This window comes from Sciurus carolinensis, chromosome 5, assembly GCF_902686445.1.
Source record: "Sciurus carolinensis chromosome 5, mSciCar1.2, whole genome shotgun sequence".
Taxonomy (NCBI): Eukaryota; Metazoa; Chordata; class Mammalia; order Rodentia; family Sciuridae; genus Sciurus; species Sciurus carolinensis.
Window position 1 is genome coordinate 143419316 of NC_062217.1, and position 23744 is coordinate 143443059.

Consider the following 23744-nt stretch of genomic DNA (forward strand, 5'->3'; position numbering starts at 1 on the left):
TTGTCCTATATGCTTTTTGTCTTTTCCAATGGTTATTAAAATACAATTGTGTGTGACATGCATTTTATTTATGTATTGATAGGTAAATATGTGTGCATGTGCATGCACACAGTAAGAAAACATGGAAAGATCATTCCAGCTAGAGGAAATAGCATGAAGTACAACTTGAATTATCCGGTTGGTCTAAGGATACCTTTTCTTTCTCCCCCTAGTGGTTAAACAGTCTCCAGGCAGAGAAGGAGACAAATAAATCTAAGGCACATTAAGACAAAGAAGAGGAGAATATATACATATGGTGATATTTGAACACACACAAACAGAAATACCTATGTGTGTATATACAGAATGCCTATGATTTTGAAGTGACATTTGTATAATAACATGTAATACATATTTTGACAAGCAGTATAAATAAATGTAACTTTAAGTACCCCAATTGTTTGACTATTTCATAATTGCCAAAAATATTTGCCCATTTTAATCGATAAGCCTCTCTGATAATATTTAGATTATTTTTGAACTATTAATATGCAAATGCTATATGCATATGTATTTTTACTCATGTGCTTCTTCAGGATGGTTTTCTAGATATAAAATGAAAGCCCTATAGTGTATATGAGCTTTCATTTTCAGAGACAGTGAAACATAGTGCATTAAATATTATATGTGTTTACTTTTCTACTGTGAGTGTTATCTAAGGACTATTTGCCCAAGTTTTTGTAAATACTGAGAATTAGTGTTCTTTGGTAGATCCATGGTGTGACTTCCATGGATTTCTCAAGTGAAATGTCTTATTCTCTGCAAAGAGTATTTTATTACAATGATTACAAATTTCTGGAAATAATGTCTATGTCTATGTATCTGTTTCTATATTTCTATGTCTTGCCCTCTCAGTGATTATTCACACACACACACACACACACATACATCAATGAATATTTATTTGTGAACCTCAAACAATGTCAAATGTAAGCATACTTGGGAACAAAAAAACAGTGATTGGGAAATCCACTTTGGAAAAATCTAGTATTTTATGTGATTTGATGTGATTGTGGATTGTAGCCACATATCCATCATGGGTGAGGGAAAGGGTTTCTGTCAGAGAGATCAGCTAGCTGTAGTTTAATCACTAAGAAACATTTAATAGAATAACCACAGGAGACAATTATGTTTTTAGATCAAAGGGTGCATGATGGATGAACCATGCTAAGACCTGGCTCTATCAAAAATGGAGGAGCCCACCTTCTCTTTATTTGTAGTTGTACAGGTAAAGGGGGACCAGGAGGAACTTCTTCTGTGCGGAACAGGATGGGGTAGAGTTATGGAAGCCATTTGCTTTAGCAGGACATCCCAGAAGAACCAGTATATTCCAGGCAGATAGCACGGAAGCCACATACTTCAGGCAATCTGGAACAATCTTGATGATTGCCAGTTCCTGGAAACCAGATTTCTTTGTCTGATAGCTCATCAAGCCTGCTTTTAATTGTTGGTCATAAATTGCTCCTCACACCTTCTTTTTTCTTTTAAAAGTAAATGGTGGGCTGCTACTTTGAGGTTCCAGATCTTGCTTCTGAGGGTATGGCAACCTATTATCATGATACAAAAAAGAATTAGTAGCAAATATATCATTCCAATACTATATCATATAGAGTGTTTCAACATATTTCTAGGATTAAAGCCATTCAAATTATGAAGTATTTGATCAGTTAGAGATGCAGTGTTCATGAGATCAATTTTGCTTTTTTGAATATCCTATATGTGATGATGTGACTTCATAAGATCCAGGATATTATTATTGCTATGTCAAATGTCCATCAGATGATTCTTTATTATCTCCTAGTCCCACTGGGAAGTATGATATTTGGTTGCAATAACACAGACATGCTTACAATCATCATGGCACTTAAGACTTTGTTTAAATTAAAGCAGAAATCTCATTACTGATATTTGTAATAGTAGCTATTTAATTTGATCTCAATCATTTTGTTAATGCTTAACTTCCAGGAGTCATAGTATCTTGACGGAATGAACTATGCCCCTTGATACACTGAATGTGGGAATGGATAGAAACCTGAAAAAAATGTATTAATATATATAGGACCCAAATTATCATCAAATAAGAAATAACTGTTTCATTGCAAATGTGAATTACTGATCTTTCCAGTGTAACATCTATCAGTTTGTTGGATGCAGGAACAAAAGAGCAAAAGGGTCTCTGATCCAGATGTTTGCAGGGTGTAGAGGAAGGGAGGGCTCAGGGAGAGGATGGCAAGTGTTAGGGGAGGTGGTCCGAAAGAGGATGCCTCTAGCACCAATAAAGGATTCACTATAAATCCTTGCACTGTCCACATAACATAGGACATGAAAACCTAGCCCAGGGTTGGTTTCAGTTACAGGTCGCATACCAGCAGCTGCTCAGCCAAAGTGCATTTGGAGGATGTGGAGGGTCTCTTTCTGTAGGGTGGGGAGGGAGATGGGGCACTGAAGTGGAACACTGAAGACTCAGACCAAGATCAAGGGTGAAAGCAGAAGTCTATCACACATTGGAGGTGGTAGCACGAATTGAAGCTCCCTCAAAGCTCTATTCCAGAACACTGTCATTATTTGACTCATCTCGTGAAACTCTGGAACATCCCACATGTAGAGCTATTTTTATTTGACATTAATATCGTTGAGGACAATTAGAGGCAAATTTTGAGCATTATGGGTGTCTGAAGTCATGAAAAACAGTTGAAGAAATTAATAGGCTAATTCAAAACTTTAAAAGAAGAAGATGGTGAATGAGCTTGTTTTAGTCAGTGTTTTTACTACTATGACTAAAAGACCTGAAAAGAACAACTTTAGAAGAGGAAAAGTTTATAGGAGGGCTCAGAGTTTCAGAGGTCTTAGTCCATGGACATCTGGTTCCATTCCTCAGGGATCCAGGTGAGGCTAAACATCATGGCAGAACAGTATAATGGAGGGAAGCAGTTCATGTGTTGAGGAAGGAGAGAGTGACCTCTACTTGTCAGATACAAATGTAAAACACAAAGGCACACCACAATGCCCTACCTCCTGCAGCGACACCTAACTGACATTAGTTACCGTTCACTTAATCCCATCAGGTGATTAATTCACTAGTTAAGACTCTCATACCTCAATCATAATTCATGCATAATCTTTTGGATGACTCCTCATAACAGGGCTGATCATAAAAGACATCAAGGAAGTCTGACAACTCCTGGGGCATTAGAAGGTCAAGCAGGCTCAGGAAATAACTAAGAAGGTCCTAAGTTTTTACATTGGGACACCTTCACATCTCTGTACAAACTGGTACAAAAACAAACAAACAAACAAACAAACCCACAAAGATTAAATAATTTATCAAGTAATCCAGATCTCCAATTTGGGGACTATACTGAAAATAATTGAGAGCAGGGTCTTCAGCAGATATTTGTACATCTACATTAATAACAACATTATACACAATAGCTGAAGATTGGAAAATCCAAAATATTCATCAAAGGAAGAATGGATACACAAATTGTGGCATATACAGTCAATGAAATATTTTCAAGCCTTAAAAAAGTAATGACACAATTTTCCAAATGGATAAAGCTTGAAGACATTGTAATAAGGGAGAAATTTAAATAGGAAATGTTATTTAGTATAGAATTTTAGTGTAGGAAGATGAAAAAATCTATGGAGATGAATGTTCGCAATAGTTGCATAATTATTCAAATGTACACATCACTCAACTTTATACCTTAAAATGGTAAATATGGTAGGTTTCACATTATGCATATTTACAGAAAATAATGTGTGTTCGTGTGTTTGTGTGTGTGTGTCAGAGAGAGAGAGAGGGAGAGAGAGAGAGAGAGACAGAGAAGGAGAGAGATCACCTGGGAGAGATCTGATTTGACACATGCATGGGAGACAGAGATATAAATGAAGATGGAGGTAAAGTTGAAGTGTTGTAAACACAAGTCAGGGAGTTCTAGCAATCATGAGAAGAAAAGGAAAAGGAAAGGAATAGATTCTCCATAGAAAAGAGTACAATCCTTCCCACAACTTGATTTTGGCTCAGTGAAATGGATTGCAGTCTTCTGGCCTCTAGAAAGGTGTGAGAATGGATTTTTTTTTTCTATTTCAAAGCTGTAAATAAAAATTTAAAAGACAAAGATGTTTTCAGAAAGAAAAATCTTGGACATAGCACTATCCTTTTTAATAAGGAAAGAAAACAGTATGAGATTCTAGTTCAGATATGCAGGATATAATGAAGACTGATAAAGAACATAAACATATGTTTTTATCTAATTTAGTCTTTATTAAAAATGGTACGACTTCACAGGGACTTAAAAATATAGGAAAGTTGTTTATTTTCAAGGTATTTTAGTTGATATGTAAAAATATAAAAATCAGCTCAGATTCAAGATGGTGGATTAGAGGAAGGCTGCATTTCCTGTTGTTCTCAGGATTCAAGGGATTAGAGTACTCCTTCTCAGCAAGGTGAGTGAATGAGGGTGTTTTAGTCAGCTTGTACATCACTGTGACCAAAAGAGCTGACAAGAAAAATTTTATAAGAGGAAAAGTTTCTTTGGGGGTTCACAGTTTCAGTTCTTAGTCAATAAATGATCAACTCCATTCAAATGGGCTTAAGGTGAGTCAGAATATCATGGTGGAAGAGTGTGGTAGAGGAAAGCAACTCAGGAAAGGAGTTCAGGAAGCAGAGAGAGAGAGACACCCCTCAAAATGAACAAAATGTATAACCCAAAGCTACACCTTCAATGACCCACCTCTTCCAGTCACTCCTCACCTGCTAAAATTACCACCCAATTAATCCTTATCAGGGGATTAATGCACAGATCAGGTTAATGCTCTAATAACCCAATCATTATACCTCTGAACCCCCTTGCATTATCTCACACATAAATTTTGGGGGGATACTTAATATTAAAATCATAACAGAGGGATTTCACTAAAATTCAATATTGGTCAGAGAGTCTTAAAGACTTAGAAATTTAGGTGGCTAGAACTAAGAACAAGAAATAGTACTTTGGAGTTGAGTTGCATTGTATTGCAGCAGCAGCAGGGGTCACCACAATGGAAAGGGATAAGAGAGAGAGAAATGGTGGACAGATGGGCATGGAAAAACCTGGAGATGAGAAAAACTGACTAAACATTGCTTTTCCAGAAGCTACACAACAAACTGGTGTTTGAAAAGTTTTCTGTATTCATTAACTGCCCATGGAAAGGTGAGGCTTGGTGCTGTCTTGAAGAGGTCACACTGCAGCTTTCTGCTTCAGGAGCCTGAAGATTCATGTCAAAAATTGGCATAGTGCTCCAACAAGTGCCTATGTGTGGGCTACATTGTACCTAGTACAGCATGAGTGAAGCAGACAGGGGGATTTAAGTCAGAAACACAAAGGGAATCAAACTCATTTTCCATTTGAATCTGGCAGTTCACATGACTGTAGGGAACATTCCTCAAGCTTATTTGGAAGCAGTTGCTGATACAATGATTAAAATAAATCCAACAGTCTGGATGGGGAATCCGAGGAAATGGCAAAGACTCATCATGGATTGTAGGCCTTTGCAGTTACTGAGGCTGAGCTACAAGCTCAGGGAAAGCCTTGCTCAACAGGCATGGTGGCAAGCTGTGATGTGAGCTTGCCTGTACTGCCTCGCCCCATAATGTGTGGTGGAGCCTTGCCCTTCCCTCAGTCCTTTGTCTCAGACCTGTTGCTGGACAGAGTCACTTAGGGATACTTGGTTTGTTTACATTAGTAGGACATATAGCTCACTGATAGGTTGATTCTACATGCTTTAACGAGTGTCTTAATATGATTGGATGATGTGTCTATATATGTCTTGTATGAACAGAAGTAAAATCAGATCTGTGCCTTCTGAGCCTGGTCTCTGGTATCTGTGCTCTTTGGGTGACATTGTCATCCTCACTCTCGTTGCGACCCTGTTAGATGAAACTACACATGACCAGCTTGAGTGATGGGAAACTGAACTGGCTGACAGAATTTTCTCAGCCTGGAGGAGCTTACATTGGATCTTCGAACCCCAGAACTATAAGATAATTAATGTGTGCTGTTTTCAGTCATAATATTTGTGGTATTTGCTAAGGCAGTAATGGTGACTTATACAAATAGTATCTCCTAGTATTAATGAGAAAGAGTAAGTACAAAAAAGAGTGAGTGTAAAGACAAGGTTGGGGAATCAGAAGGTGAATAATGGGGAAGGTGGTGGCAAAGAGAAGATTAAAAATTTTTTGTAAGAGACTTACTTAGAGTAGCATCATTGAGAAATTATTGTTCTGTCAGGATATAAGGCTGTCTGGTGTTCCACCCTTCTATCAACACCTGATTAATGTATTTTCCTTTACCAGTGAAGAGTGTTAAAATGGATACAATGCAGTTTTCATTTGCCTTTTTATTTTTAATCTGTTTCCATATCATTTTTAGTTGACAAGTAGTGGAAGTAGTGATCATATGTACTCATGGGTACATTGTGATATATGTATACATGGTAGGATGATTGATCAAGATAATTAACATGGTCATTATCTCAAATACTGGTCACTTATATATGAGCAGGATATTTAATATCTTCCCATTTAGGAATTTTGATGTACACAATGCATTATTGTTAATAACAGGAAAAATGTTCTACACTAGATCATCAGACCCACTCCTCCTGTCTACCTAAAACTTTGTACCATTAACTACATTCTCTTCTTTCCCCATCCACTCACATGGTCACCCCCTTCTCAAGTTCTGGTAATCGTTACTCATCAATACTCTAAGAGTGTGACATTTTATATTACACATAAAAGTCAAACCACGTGACTTCATCTTCCTGTGCCTGACTTATTTCACTTTATATAATTCCCCCAGGTTTTCCTTGGTTTAACAATGATGGCATATTAAAAACTCACAAGAGTGTTAAAATATAGAGTGGCTCAAGCCAAGTGTTACACTATGGGATTAGGAAGCATGCATATGTGAAAACTGAGGACACTCTCTCCAGTGGGGCTTGGATGTTCACTGGAATTCAGAGAAATAGGGTGGTGAGAAGCTGGTCAGAGAAGACATGCCTTTAGGGAAGGATATGGGTCATGCCCCAAAGGGGAGATTCCAGATGACAGCACAGTAACAGCAGCAGCCTACAGACTGCTCTTTTCAGACAGGAATGAAGCTGAGCTGGTATGCAGGCGGCACAGAGAAAAACCCATTGACAACTGGGGTGGTATCAAGATCCTTTGGGTCCACCACAGATTTCAGGTGAAAGTTCTGTAAGATGGTGGTCAGGAATAAGAACAGTTCCATGCGGGCCAGACCTTCTCCTGCACAAATCCGTTTTCCTGAAATAATCAAGAGAGCATAAATTTTTCCTCTCACGGTGTCTCTCTGCGGGGCACAAGAAGACTGCAGAATCACTATTTGATGAATGACTGGGTGGACTGATGGATGGATGGATGGATGGATAGACTGATAAAGAGTAAACATAGTACTGGGGTTTTAGCTCAATGGTAGAATGCTTGCCTAACACATGTGAGGCACTGGGTTCAATCCTGAGCATCACATAAAAATAAATAATTTAAAGTATTGTCCATCTAAAATTTTTTTTTAAAAAGGAGTAAATAAAAAGTATGGCTGATTATACAGAAGGATGGGTACAGCTGTTATCCACCTAAAAATTTATCAGCACTCTTCTTTCAATCAGTGTTTATTGAGCATCAACTCTGTGCCAAGAACTTCATTAACCATGTCCACATTAAAACTGTTTTGTTGATAGTTCATGCTTCCATCAATCTTTTCCCAGAAACACAGGATTATTATTTGTGTTACCTGTTCCCAGTCAGAATTTCCATATTTCCTCCCATTCAACATATCTGTTAGACTTATTAGATTTAAATACACAATGCAGTTTCAAGCTTTATTTCATGTTGTTCCTTTTGACTAGGATGCACTTCATACTTCTCTGACATACTAGATCAAATATCATTTTTCTATAACACTCTCTGGAATTTTTCCAGTCTGTAGATTCTTATCCTCTTTGGCTTTAATCAGCAATGAAGCACAGATAATTTGAATCATTATTCTCTACTTTTCTAGTCTACTAAAGTATGAGTTCCATTAAGGCAGGCCTCAGTTTTTGTCATATTAGTATCTATAGTGCCAGACCTAACAGCAAGCCTAAAAAATCAAAGAATAAATTTATGTAATGATATGCCAGAGACTCAGCATATACTTCACATGTGAAGCGCCTTGATTCCCAAAGAGGAAGTACGTGTAGGGAGATCAAAGTACTCTGGTATACTTAAAGAATAAAATGCCCTGTTCACAGGGTTTGCTGACCCTCATTTGCTAGTCATAAGGCTCTGGTATCCTTGCTAAAAAGCAAATATCCTACTCCTATGGTTCATTGTCTCTGTTAAAATGTCCTACTTCCTCAGTCCTTTTTCTTTGGATCTTACTAAGAGGCTCTAATATCTTTTTTTTTTTTTTATTTAAATGCCACTCCATCCATTTTATGCCTCACTATGTGGTATGAGAGAACAGGCAGGAGGCATTTCTCCCTCTGCGGTCATGAGCAGCCAATCCTTTTCTCTCTCTCCCACAGGACTAGTCATATTGGATTACAACCATCTCTTTATTCATCTGCTTGACTAACTGGGGTATGGGACCCTTTTGCTGTCCCATACTGTGCTGTGGATCCTTTACCCAGAGCTCAGCAGAGGAATGAGAGGGACCACATGAAAAATACTCACTAAAGTTGTGGAATTAGATACCTTTCAGAGGGCAGAGGAGGAGAGTGGAGATGAAGTTTATCTTCTAAAAAGAGTTCTGGGAGTACAGTGTTGTATTTTGAGGCATGACTCAATCTACTCTCTGTAGCTTTATTACATTGGGGAAACTAGGTCACTTTTCCTAAAGCCCCAGTAATCAGACCCAGTAATGATGTTGTAGCCTGATCTTGGACAGTACATGGATACTGGGCATATTGTTCATGATCATGTGCAAAGAACATTTCTACCAACCCCAAAATAAGCATTGTGCAAGTTTAACTGATCCTATGAAGGTGCCTTGTCCCCTGAAGTACCAAAGGAAATAAATATCTCTCACCTGTTGAGAAAGCCATGAAGTAGTCACTTTTCTTGAATTTACCACTTGTATCCAGGAAGTGGCCAGGGTCGAATTTCTCTGGGTTGGGGAATTCTTTGCTGTCATGCAGCACGGATGTCAGGGATGTTATTATGGTTGTGCCCTGCAATGAACAGACACAGATAAACCAAGTTGTAAAGAAGAAATGAGGTAGAGGAAAATTTGGAATTTCCTTAGTCCAAATGTTAAGATCTGTAGATAAGAAACACTTTTCCAAAGAGCAGCAGTGATATTTCCAGTTAGCCAAACAAATAATAAAATGCATGAGTTTAAGATCAGTGGCTGTGACCACGACAAAGTACCCGCAAAAGCATTTGAAGTAGTGAGTACTTGAGAACTTGAGCACCAAACCTTTAATTCTCCTTGTCATCAAACTTGGATGCTGGTGTCTGTCCCTACTCAATATTCTTTTTTATCACTTCAGTTTTCACACATTTTGTATAGGATTCTGCTTTAAAAGGGTCTCTACTTGCTCTTGAAATGTCAGGGATATTTTATATATAGGAATTTCCTGGGATAATAAAAAGTACAACAAAAACTAACTGAATATTTAACCTTGTCACCAAATTTGAATCTCCATAGAAATGTGGGGGAGCTCTTTTTTTTTTTTTTTTCAAATAAATTATCTGTCCCTCCCATGGAAAAAAGTGATGATAAATTAAAATAAAAACAATTGCAACAATTTGGTGAAGATTATAAATTAAAACTAACATTTTTAAAATATTCCATTTTTGTTTTAAATTAGTATGTGAAAATGTTTATTTTTCCACATTTTATTGGTACATTGCAATTATACATAATACTGGGATTTTTTTGTTTGTTTTTCATTCATACTTACACATAATATAACATTGTAATTTGGTCAGTATCATTCCCTAGAGTTTCCCCTTTTTCTCCCCTCCTAAGTCCCCCTGGTCCTTTTTGTCTTCTCCATTGAACTTTCTTCAATTTTAATGAGACCCCCTTCTGGGTTTTTTTTTTTTTTTTTTTTTTTTTTACTTTTCATTTTTTCTCTCTGCATTTTACATGTACCAGTAAACATATGTCCCTTGACTTTCAGAATCTAACTTATCTTGCTGAACATAATTCTCTCAACTTCCATCTTTTCCTGAAGTTGAGGAATTCCTGATGATTTCTTTTGTTTATGTTTGAATAAAACCCCATTGTGTATATAACACATTTTCTTTATTCATTCATCTGTTGATGGTTATCCAAGCTGGTTCCATACATGGACTATTGTGAATTATGCTGCTATGGACATGACTATGAATGATCACTTTGGTATGTTGACTTTAGGTCTTTAGAATAAATACAGAGAAGTGGTATATTGGATCATGTGGTTGTTCTTGAGCATATAAATATTTCTTGAAGATACAAAGGCAGATATATTTTCAAAAAGTGTATTTGAATGGGCACTTTCCATAGAGAAACCAATATGCTGTGCATGGTGGCATGTGTTGTAGCTTTAGGTGCTAAGAGGCTAAGGGATTAGGATTGCTTGAACTAGGAGTTTGGAGCCAGCCTGTGAAACAGAGAAATCTTGTCTCAAGAAAAAGAAAAGAAAACAAAGGAACTACTTGCATGACCGTTATTTCACACTCCAAATAATTAACTTGAAATGAATCATCAATTTAATCACAGGACTAAAACTATTAAACTTCTAGAAAAATATAAGGACAAATTGTGCAATCTTGTACTGGCAAATATTTTTACATAGGAAATAAAGCACAAATTATAAAAGAAAATATTGAATTGATTCTGTAGTTTAGCATAAAGTTAAAAATTACAGAATACTCTCAGTATATTGAAAGCAAATATAGTCCACCTCAACACTTTTACACAAATGTTCATATTATTTATATTTAAAAAGCAAAAAAGTAGAAACAACCAAAATTTTTCACATCCTTATGAGTGGAGAAAGAATTCATGGTATTCATATCATGGAATACTATTCAGTAATAAAAGGGAATAAACTACTAATACATGTAAATGAAAATGAACCTAAAACATTTGTTCTGCTACATAAAAAAAAACAGATACATCAAAATATAAGGGAGACCAGTAGGGTACAGGGAGGGAATCAGGAGAAGGAGGGTTGTTGCATAAAGGAAGTTACTGGGGAATGAAATTGATCAAATTATGCTTTGTGCATGTATGAACTGACCACAATGAAACATAATATTCAGTATAATTATTATATGCCAATAAAACATTTTAAAAAGAAACTTAGATCTGTAAACAAAGAGTGTTGGAGGAGGAATAAATGAAGTAAAACAGCCAGAGATAAGTGATTTGATTTTGTATTGTACTATGTCATATTCTATTGTATGATTTTCATGATAAATCAAAACTATAGGTACAGAAATTAGATCCATGGTCACTGACTTGGAAGTGAAGAAGTATGACTGGCTGTAATAGGAGGATGAAGAAACTTTATGGGGTGATAGAAATATTATATATATAGACACAGTATTCCATGATGTTGCTAAGGCTGGTTTCAAACTTGTGGGTACAAGCAATCATCCTGCCTCAGCCTCCTGAGTAGCAGGGCCTACAGTACACTATCATGCCCAGCAGTATTTTATATCTTGATTGTCATGTGGTTACATCACTGCATATATTTGTCACAAGGCATTGGAGTATATGCATAAGATAGTCAGTTGTAGGTTGGGGATGTATCTCTGTGGTAGAGTGATTGCCTAGCATGCACAAGATCCTGGGTTTGATCACCAGCACTGCAAAAGAGGGAGGAGGGAATATATTTTACATTACATTACTTAGAACTCCATCAAAAACAGAACAAGGTTGAGTAATATTCTATTGTGTTTATGTACCACATTTTCTTTATCCATTCATCTTTGAAAGGGACTCAAAATACTTTCTTCTTTCATGTATAAATAAAAAGCACACTAAAGAAAAAATATAGAATAAGGGATTGTATCAAAATGACTATATGGTGAAAAGTAAGTCTCCTTCTCACTTTACCACAGAATCCAATCAGGACTTTTCAGACACAACTGCCTCCACCAATTAGTAATATATCTCTCCAGGAATATGATCCTTGGTAATTACTCTATGCATGTACGCAAATAAACCCATATGAAACAGGTTTATGCAACTTCTTACTTTGCTCTTATTTTCATCCATATTAAAGTTATTCTGCAGCATTTTTATTTTTTATTAATAAAGCAACTCAGATAGTGCCCTATGTTGACACATACATCCACATTATAAATGCTGAATAATATGAATGCATATTAAACTGCTGATAAGCTTTAAGTAATTTGCAAAAGTTCTTTGTGATGATCAACTATGTAATGAGAACACATTGGACATTCCTGTTTGCACATGGAGTATACACCAAAAATTAGAATTTCCATATCATAGGATATACATTTTATATATTTTTTCTTTTTTTATGTTCTTTTTTTTTTTGTTTGTTCCAGGAATTGAATTGAGGATGCTTAACAATTGCACCACATCCCCAACCCCAACTCTTTTTATTTTTTATTATTTGAGAGAGAATCTTGCTAAGTTGCTAGGGTCTCACTAAGCTGTTGAGGCTGGATTAAACTTGTAATCCTGCTACCTCAGCCTCCCAAACTGCTGCAATTGCAGGTGTGTGCTATTGCAACTGAATTACCTTCTACTTTAATGTATAGTGCCAAACTGTTGTCCAAAATGGATGTGCCAGTTTTGATCCTGTCAGCAGCACATGAAAGTGCTAATTTATACATATCTTCACCAACACAATCTTTTTTCAACCTTTGCAGCAATGAGGTAGGTGAAAGTAATATCTCCTAGTATTAGCTTTTATTTTGCAGATGCTATGTGGTTGAATTCTGACAGCATCATAATGAGAAAAATAAGGTATTATCAACAGTGTGCAAATGAGAAAGCCAAGACGACAAATCTACCCAGGATGACAGCTAAGACTTGCAGAGCCAGAGCTGATACTGAGGTCCTTCTGACTCTTGAATAAGATAAATTCTTAGATTAAGATAACTTGCATTTCCAAGTAGTTACATAGCTGATTTCCTGGATAAAGTTGACAGAAGGCAGTACCTGATTTTTTAGAAGAGACAAAGGGGAAATACTCTTTCACACAAGTGACACTTCTTTCACCTGCTGCCCTAAGTGTACAACTGTGATTTGGATCCTGCATTTTCCTGACTGAGAAATAAGAACTCTCCAACACAAAAGAGGCATACTTTTAATTCAGTAATTACCATTGACCTTCTACATCTCAGAGGAATCATCCTTTTCAAAATGTTTCATCCACCATTTCAGAATTATGTGTGTGTGTGTGTGTGTGTGTGTGTGTGTGTGTGTGTGTTAAGAGAGGGAAGTTTTATTGTGTCCTACCATTCTGATTCAGTCCTTAAGCATAAACATCTGTCTTAGAGGTACAATTGCTGCATCATCTGACTGTTTAACATTTTAGAAAGGCATTATGATGTATGTACTGTTGATATTTATGATATTCCCAATAGTAATGGAGGATAAGATCATAGAATCAAATGCATGAATGTTTTTAGAAAAATTAATGAATATTTCAAAGAAAGTGGAATAAAAAGACTATAAATGATTCACTCAAATTCAATTAAGTTTTAACCACTCAGTGAGACAATACCAAAATGCATTTTTTGTTTTCAGGGCTTTTGGTGGTGGAAGATTTCATTTTTAAAAATGTACTTATTTATGGTGTGATATAAACAGGTGTAATGATCAAATCAGGATAAATAGCATTTTCATCACCTTATTGATTCCTTAGTAACATTTGAATTGCTTTCTTACGATCATTTATAAGATATATAATAAATTGTTGTAAACTAACATTATCCTAGTGTGCTGTAGAATGCTAGGAGTTATTGCCACTATCTAACTATATTTTATTGCCTCTCATCCAAACATGATGAAATACATTGAATCTTATTTGGAAAATACCTAAGACATATGCTGTCCAACAAAAAGTCCTCAGGTCACACATTTAAATTTGTGAGTTAAAAATTAAAATTAGAAATTAAATAAATTTAAAGTGAATTAACCTAATTTAAAACAATGAAATTAAATCAGTTTCTTATTTGCACTAATATATTACAGGTACTCAAGGGTGTGTATGACTAATAACTACTTTATTGGGCAAAAGAGATATAGAACATATCTATCATGCAGAAAGTTGTGTGCACAGGACTAGACCAGTATTTAGCTAATCACAACCCACCCAAATTCAGTCTATCATCTGTTTATATACAGCCTTTTATCTAGTAATTTAGATAGAAAAATATATGTATTTTTTTACATGAAAATTATAGAGCATTGTACATAAAAATTGAAACACAACTTTTTCACTCATTTACATATGATCTATGAGGGCTTTTGGGTGATGATGGCAGAGACAAGAAGTGACAAGAGAGACCCTATTGCCTGAAAGAATAAAATATTTACTATCTGGCCCATTAGAGAAGAAGTTTGCCAACTTATCTTAGACCATTATGACCCTCTCACTCAGTGGCTGAATCCTGTAATAATAGGACTTATTTTTATAATTCACAAGAAGGTCGTTAAATAAATTATGAAGTTTTACAATTCCCTTCATTAGATTATACATGCAAAAAGGAAAAGCTTATTTCCTTGGGCTCTCAGACTGTCTTAAATCAAAAGTAACCAGGCATACCATGATTCCTGCTTGTATTCTTTGCTGAAAACAGAATGAATGGAAAAAAGCTAAACCTTGTATGGAATCTGTCATCATCAGGTCAAGGTCCATCGCCTCTCAGGAAAGTCCTCCATTCCTTCTTCTCCAGAAGATGAAAAGAGTGTTTCTAACCTTGCTAAAATCATACATCTTTCTCTACCATGAAAACACAACTTTTAATTTTATCATTTGGAAGTTTCATTAGGAATGTTTTTCTGCTTTAAGTGAAATGGTGTAGCTTGGAGCATTCTGATCAGAAAGTCTAAATAAATAGAGCAATGTTACTTTAGACTCATTGGAAAGCTGCTGAGATAAAAATTGCTTCCCAGATTGCACAGATGGGGGAATCTCAGAGGTTGTTCAATAGTTGCAGTCAATTTTCAACTTTGTTAGTCAACAACTCTGAGTCAGGGCAGGAGGTGTTATAGCATTTCCACTCTCTAGTAGAAAAGGGAAGAATTCTTTCTGGAAAAAGATAAACGTCATCTGAAACTGCAACTTTTCTTATACAACTGTATTTAGATATTATTAGGCATTCTAGAGACACAACTAAGAGGCTATAAAAAAAAAGTGGGAGGATAGAAAGGCAATAAAAATAGTCTCAAAGTAGAAAATATGATCTCCCATATTTTATGAGGTCAGCATTACTTTGACAGGAATATGACAAATTTCAAGAAGAGATATTGGAGAATAATCTTTCAAAAATAAAAATGCTTGGAAATGATATTGGCCAAATTATATTGATCTATTTTGTGCAGGCATTAATATGTAATAACAAATCACATCAATATGTACAATAGTAATGCATCAATAAAAATGTGAGAAGAGAAAAAAGTAATAAGCTGTAGAAGATAAATTTCTGCTGTGTCTATGCTTAAAATATGCATATTTAGTGAAGAAAGAGAGCAAAATATTATGATTAGCACATGATCAATGGATGCAGAGAATACATTTGATAAACTTGTACATTAATGTCAAACAAAATGACACATTATAAGAAAGCATCAAACACAAATAAGAAAAATGAAAACTTCCCTCTTCTAATCAAAATATCTGCCAAAATGTACATAAAACCTCACACTCAATAGTGTTATGTTAACCCTTCACCTCCTATAAGAATCAAATAAATTAAAAGCATGTGTAACACACCACTTGGGTTCTACACTCTGCTGGAAATTCCAGGGAGTGCAAAAATGTAAGAAACAGAAATTAAGGTCACTAGAAATGGAAAAGAAAAAATAAAACCAATACTAACCAGATAGCAGCTTAAGATACATAAGAAAATCCAAATGAATCTAAACACAAAATTATTATCAATGATTAGAAAATTTAAAAAGAATTCTAGATACAAAGTCATTAAAATAAAACTGTAACTATATATCCATATGCCAAGAACAACAAAATGAAAAGGGCATTATTTAAATTGTACAATTTTATTAGCATTCAAAATATTAAACACTTGATGAAGAATCTTTCAAAAAGTGTGTATACCACTTTCTTGAAAACAAAACAATATTGGAAAAAATAAAGAAAACCCAAATAGAATGAGAACATATAAAATGTTCATTAACTGAAATATTCAACAAGTTAAGATGTCAATTCTTTCCAAGCTGATCTATAGATTTAATATTATGTGGAAAAGTATTCCAATAGAGTGTTTCAGGAAATTAACAAAGTGATTCCAAAATTTGGAAACTAAACAGCTTAGAATAGATAATTCAAACTTAAAGGGGCAGAAGAAATTGGAAAAATTCACACTTCTGCATATCAGGAACAGTTATGAAGCTTTGTGACCTAGTCTGGTCCAGCACCAAGTCCATCAAGGTGACACACGAATAAGGTTTGCACATCTCTCATTTTGTGTTGGCAGATGATTGGACCCATAAGTGAATCTGAGAATCCAAGAGCACTAAAGTGCAATGTGGGACAAATAATCTTACCTTGGGAATGAAGTAGTTTCTGAATTTAATGTCACAGGTCACTGCATGGGGCAGACTGGTTGGAACAAGGTCAATGTATCTCTGGATCTCATGCAAGACAGCCTCTGTATAAGGCATACTGTTCTTGTCCTGCATGCAGGGGCTGCGGTGTCTGCCAATCACACGGTCAATCTCTTCATGGACTTTAGCTGATAAGATACAAATAAGAACCAATGGAAAAGAGAAACACCTGTGTTTCTTAAAATAATTCAGGATTATAGGAAGCATTGGATGTGTGTCCAAACAGTATTAGAAACACGACAACATGACAACAAGCACTTCTTCACATATAAAATGATCACTATGATACTATCTATATCTATCTATCAATACCTGTCAACAAATATTGACAGACATATATAAATACATACATACATATACTATGAGACATATACACATAAGACTCACCTATTAACTGGATTATTAAAATATATCTACAAACTTATATAACCCTATATTCTACCATTTATGATATCAAATATAAATAGAAATATTAAAATGTTTCAAAATGTGAAGTTATCACATAATTAATTAAAGAATTATCAGGAATTAATGTTTACAGGAATAAACATTAATTTTATACCAAAATAATATAAATGACATTTATATTATTAAATTCAACTAATGGATCTACATGTATCCATGCCTGTGGGGTGTGTGTGTGTGTGTGTGTGTTTGTGTCTGTGTGTGGTTTTCAGTGGAACATTTTTCAATCCCTCATTTCTTAAATATTTCCTTTTTGAATCATTATAGAAGTTTCTTCTGAAATGTCCATTTTTCTAGATAATAGTCTAGTTTGGTTTCTTGATTTATCCACTTTTAGAGAATTTCTAAGGACTTCCTGGTAAGGAATATTAAGATCCATCTCTACTCCATGCAAAATAGGAACCCCAAAGAATTATGCACCCACATCCCTCATATATTTCCCCTCTCTATTACTGTATATTTGGATCACAATTTTTTATTATATCAATATACTTTTTTTACACCATTATGACCACATAACTAAAGTTTACTGGTAAGTGTATATTTCACTCATTGCACATGTTTGACTTATATTTGAACAACTTACACCAATTTCTAATTTTCTAGTTTCTTATCTTATATTGTAGCCAAATGGTTAGTTGATGTTTCAAATCCTAGTAATAACTTTCTAAATGTTTAAACTTCAGATTCTCTCTTTTAATTTCCTTATCTTCTATTATACCTGCTTTATCTACTTAATATACACAACTGGTTGTTTCCTAGGCCTGGTGCCCAGGACCCTCCTTAAACTCCCATCCTTATATATAAGGTGTCCTGATTCTTGCCTTGATTTGGAATATTTGGATGGAGCATATCCTCCTGTATCTCTCTGTGAAAGTGAAAGAGGGGAAAAAGTTCTGTAGCAAAGATGGACCTAAAAACATCTTTTCCTTCTTTTTGTTGATTTTTTGGATTTGTTGTTGTTGTTTTGGGCTTGTTTGTTTGGGGTGAGGTTTTTGTTGTTTTGTTGTCCTGGAGATTGACCCAGAGGCTCTCTACATCTGGACACACCTACTGCCCTTTCTTTTTATTTTGAGACTGGCTGCCCCAGGCTAGCCTTAAATTTGCCTCAATTTCCAGCATTAATCTCTGAATAGCTGGGAATAAATGCTTGTGCCTCCACACCTGCCTCTTACATTTTCTATTAACACACAAAATAATAGTTGCTTTTTAGAATCTGAAGTCCTACTGATTTATAATTCTTTATATAAGACTTGGTTTATTTCTGAAAGTTTATGTGACTTTTTACTTTACTTTGATGTTCTAAAATTAATACAAGACCTCTTAGCTTCAGTTTTCCTAGAGAGTAAACTTCTCTTCCTATGAGAAGAAAACACTTAACTGCTCAAAGAGATTGTAGAGGGCACCTGAACATAGAGGGGCTTCAATTTTCTGCCTCAATTTCCCCTAACTTGATTGACATGTGGTGCTTCTAAATCCTGAACTTCATGGATAATTTTTGGTACACAAATTGGATTTTCCACACTAATACAACTTCTTCTTCTGTCATATAGGTTACAGTTTGATCTTCTCTGCTGAGGTATGTCCATTCCTTCTGCTCTCTGGGTTTCAGAAATTTTTTTAAGGTTCATTGGCTATTTCCTCTACACCTCCCATTTTAAAAGGAGTTATTCTTATTTGTGATTATGTTGTAATAGTTTTGGTGAGGGTCCTGAAACAGAAAAAGATTGTGTTTACTTCTAATCTGCTATGCATTACTGGGTATCTTTAAAGGTATATTAATAAGTAGAGATGTTCATGAAAATAATTATAATGGAAAAATACTTGTAGAATAACAAAATTCCTTTAGGCACATCTTCTAAGTGTCAACAATTTTAAAAAAAGATTAGTTTTCTAAATTTCTTTCTAACCTTTTAGAAAACTTCTCAGACTCTAGTAATGTACCTGCAACTTCATTAAATTTCAAAAGTTTCTATTTATGCTCCCATAGAGAGTTTTGATTTTCCATATCCAGCATTAGAGCATGAAATTTTCACAATAAGGAAAGATTTTCACAGAATCTTGCAAGAACACAGCTAATATTCCAAGTGACCTTTCCTTCAAAGGACCAATGTGCGGTCTTAGGCCAACTCATGCTGGCTGTTGCATGCTGCAAATCACTTCCCAGTGGAACTGAGACATGAACAGAGCTTCACTGCTTTGCTACTGCCCATGCTGTCCTTCACTTCTCTCAGTCATTGTGCCCTACTCTGCCATGTTCTCTTATTTTGATCTTTTTGTTAAATTTAGACCAATTATAACTGGTGGCACAGAAATTTCAATAACGAAACTTCTCTTAAGAGAAATAAGATGGAGGACAGTAGCAGTGTCCTGCCAGATTTCTGTTGTGAAATTCATCCTGCTCACACTCTGCAGTCATACCTGTGATCTCTGGGTGCTTCAACAGGAGCAGGAGTCCATATCTCAGAGTGGTGCTTGTTGTCTCTGTCCCAGCTCCAAACAGGTCATGTACAACGTTTATTAAGGCGTCAGTGATAAATTCAGTCTGTGGATTGCCCTTTTCCTAGGGTGATTCAATGCACTTATTTCACAATGAATTTAGTATTTAATTATAATAATTTCAAAATAAATCAGATAGTGACAAATGTAAGCCAACATAGAAACGAAAGAATACAACATTACAAAAAGCTAATGTATGGTAAGGTAAACTACAGATTAATTGACCAAGAGTCCCTTTCTTACACACTTATCCCTTGTTGCCTAAAGATTCTGTTCACCATCCTACATAATTTTTACAACTAGCAAGGACATGCAACATATTTCTTATCAATAAATATAAGCAAAAATCTGTTAGTGCCGCTTCTCTTTCCATCTTTTTTTTTAATCTAAAGCAATGAAGTTTAGTTTTACTAAACATTTAATCTGATATGTGCCATGTATCTTACATGTGCTAATTTATTAAATACTCATGACAAATCTGAACAATGAGTGACCAAAATGGTATTAAACCAGGGGATTACTTACACCAAAATCTGTTTCTACACCAGGTACCATCCATAAATGAGAGAGTATAGCAATTTTAAAACATATCTTCAGATGCTTTTGAAGCCAGAATTAAGGACAGGTAGTTAGTGTAGAAATAGAAAATCGGGTCAATTCGAGGAAATGAAGCCATGAAGCCATCTGCCTTTGGAAGTTGGAGACTGCCCCTGGAAGAATGGAATATCAAAGATCTCCGGAGCCCATTGATTACCAAATTTACCTGCCTTTATCAAGGACTGCAAACAAGGAGCTGCTAATTAATGCCCCCTGGCCCTTACCCGCCTGAATCACCTTGGCCCTCCCCCTGCCCTTGGCTTCTCACTTATGCAAAACCGGGCCTAGTCATGTAGGCAGGAAGGAGAGAGAGATAAGGGGGGAGAGAACTGGAGAACAAAAGAGACTTTAACCTATAAAAGATGCAGGGTGTGCTCACTTCTTGGGACTTTAGAACATCAGCCATGGCCCCCTTCTCCCTGCCGGGAGAAGTCTGTATTATTCCCTTTAAATAAACCTGCTTAATATGCTTGCCTTGGCGTGCTTCTCTAGTGCTTAATCTTCAACATTAGAAGAAGCAGAACTCGTCACCGGTAAACGGCGGTATCAGATTTGGAGGTCCCACCGAGACTTACGCCAAGGTAAGTAAGCTTCTCTCTCCACGCACCCCACATCTGTTTGAGGTGCATCTTTCTTTCTGTATCTTTATTTTTGGAGGGCAAAATGGGCACCCGTCGGCTACTTAAATGCAGTTAGTGCAGCCGCCATTCTTAAGACTCGGGTGAGAGGTTTCCCGGCCCAGGCAAGTTCCAATCCCCTGCTCTGTAGGCATGTTGGACTGTGCTGAAGCCGTTTCCTACTTTTCTGTCCAGGCCCGGAGCGCAATTGCCGCAAGTACACAGTGTCCCTAGTCCTGATCTGCCCAGGATGCGTGGAGGTGGAGGAAGGGTTGGAGCAACTGCGGGGTTCTCGGCCGGGCTACTCTCGGGTGGACCCCAAAGGTTCCTTCTCCGGACTCCCCCTCCCGACAGCCCTGAGGGGTATCCAGGGCGATCGGTAGACAATGGCACTGAGGGAAAGCGCCAATCACCTTTGCCTCCGTATGGGCCGCACAGTGCACAACACTCCCGCAAATCCACTCCCTCCTGGATGCTCCCCTTCCCTTGCCAGTCAGACATTAGGAATTCAAGCTGTAGGATTAAGGCCTGGGATGATTAGTATGAAAATGCCCAGGTTCCCTTTGTTCGCATAGTTAGCCTTCACTAGTCTAGACATCTAGAGTCTCCCCATTACTGTTCCCATGCTTAAATGTGCTCACTGTGTTCTCTTTAAGCTGCAAGAGGGAGGCATTTAAAAACCCCTCCCATGAGACCCTCCAAGCAAAGGGCGTTATACGCCTAACAACCAATAGATGTCCCCTCACCCTCCGGAGATTCCTTTAGTTTACAGGGCAAGAAGATAGGTAAAAGGCACACTTTTTACTTTTGTCATCGTTTTTCATAATTAGGAATTTATAGTGGCAGGGAGGAAAGCAGTAATGCCCTTAAGTCTGAATCCTCCCAGGGTCTCTAGCACAGGGCAAACAGGGACCCTAGCACTTTGCCGAAGAAGGCCAGAAATAACTTTGACAAAGCCAGGTGGTGAGAGACGGGTTTTTCTGGACCGTAAGGAAGCTCAAAGTTAGGGAGACGTCCCTAATACTTCTAACTCAGAAGGGAGCTTCTCTCTCAACAGTATTGCCAGGTTCACCACTAGCCTGCATACTGCTAAATTGCAAATGATCAAGAAAAATGCCTTTCATATGTTACCATGCTTGACATCAATAATCTCTACCATGAGAGGAGAAAGCCTTGAGGAATCGCCCACTAAGGGAGGAAAATTGAGGGAACCCTCCCAACTTAAGATAGGCAAAAATAAATTTAAGGAGGCTTTTGGAGGATCCTAATAAATATTGAGATGTTACAAAACTTACGCCAGGTATTTGAATTCACCTGGAAGATTATGCTATTAACCATCTAGAGAACAGGCAGTTCACAGAAACCATCCTAACTGGGATTCGAATAATGAGTAGAATGCCAAAAAAACTATTATGCAGCCTTCACGAAAGTCCTGCTATTTTCATGGGGAGACTTAGGAAAGCAATAAGAAAGCACACCACTCTGAATCCTGAATCCATAAAGGGTCACCTACTTTTAAAGTATAAATTTATCATTTAGTCAGCCCCAAATATTTAGAGGAAATTTCAAAATTGGCACATGGCCCTGATCAATCCTCAGATGATCTTCTCCAGCTTGCATCTTCCATTTTTAATAGACATCAAAAAGAAAAAAAGGGAACATATAGGCAACAAAAAGGACTTATTAAAGATCATTCAAACTGATAGAAACTTTTAATGCCTTGCAATAGTCCATGCAATTTGCCCATTTTAGGAGTTAAAAAGCAAACTGCCTAGTCCAAGACCTTAGAATAATGAAGCAGTAATTTCCCCCACCCTGTAATTCTTAATTCATACACTTTTATCTTGGATTCCAACTGCTGCTTGGTTTACTGTTAGATTTAAAAGATGGTTTTTCCTGTTTATGCTAGACTCGGAATAGCAATTTGTTTGCCTTTGAAAAGCCAGATACTGTAGCTCAACTAACCTAGACAGTATTGCCTCAGGATTTACATGGCCCTCACCTGTTCCGGACAAACCTTAGCTAAGGACTTAATAAAATTCAGAGATAAAACATTCTGTGATTGTTCTGTAAGTAAAGTACATCCTTTATGTGCCTCCACCCAGGAGGAATATCAAAAGGCCATTGCAGAACTCCTAAACTTCTTAGCTAATAGGAATTAAAAGATCTCAAAAAATAAAGCTTAATTATGTCATCAACAGGTTCAATACTACAGGAAATAGCCACCATAGGACAATATTCTGCCCCAGGAGGGGGCCTTACTTCAAGCTCCTGTCCTCAGCTTACCTATGAAGCAAGATTTAACCTGTTTGTCACAAAGGGGAAAATAAATCCTGGATAGGCAGCCGTAGGCAACTCAATAACCAATGGCATATCTCAGTGAGGAACTTAGCAAAGTAGCTTCATTCTCAAAAGAAATGGAAAATAAGGTCTCATAATTTTCTTTGACATCCAACCTGTCCTAATAAATGACTAAAATGCCCTAGGCACAAGGTTTCTGTTAAAACCTGTTAGATCCTTCCAGATCTCAGTCAAGGCTTACATTGAAATGTAAATAGGAAGCCTAAAGGCTCAGTAGGAGACCGGTCTCAAACCCAAGGAAAAAAAAGCTAAAAAAGAGCCTTACCTAAACTCCAGCAAAAGTGAATTTTATGGTGCTTTACTGAAGTAATTAACGGCCATATCATTTTTCCAGGACTCTTGTTTTTTTTAA

The 23744-nt window shown here is 36.5% G+C and overlaps 1 protein-coding gene across 2 annotated transcripts in view; it reads right to left on the reverse strand.

The window, feature by feature from the left end:
* Positions 1-926: 926 nt before the first annotated feature.
* LOC124985051 (cytochrome P450 2C9-like) overlaps positions 927-23744 on the reverse strand; it is a 52480-nt gene continuing 29662 nt past the window's right edge. Inside the window, exons 6-10 of one of the 2 annotated variants that reach the window (XR_007108792.1) lie at positions 19740-19881; positions 16794-16981; positions 9117-9258; positions 7085-7351; positions 927-1586 (exon numbers count right to left, since the gene is read on the reverse strand). Coding sequence is in view for 1 of the 2 variants with exons in the window: in XM_047553405.1 (XP_047409361.1) it covers positions 7170-7351; positions 9117-9258; positions 16794-16981; positions 19740-19881 (654 nt within the window). In the remaining variant the exon portion in view is untranslated. Of the gene's footprint in view, positions 1587-4914; positions 7352-9116; positions 9259-16793; positions 16982-19739; positions 19882-23744 lie in introns of those variants that run through there. The other variant, XM_047553405.1, reaches the window with a different exon arrangement.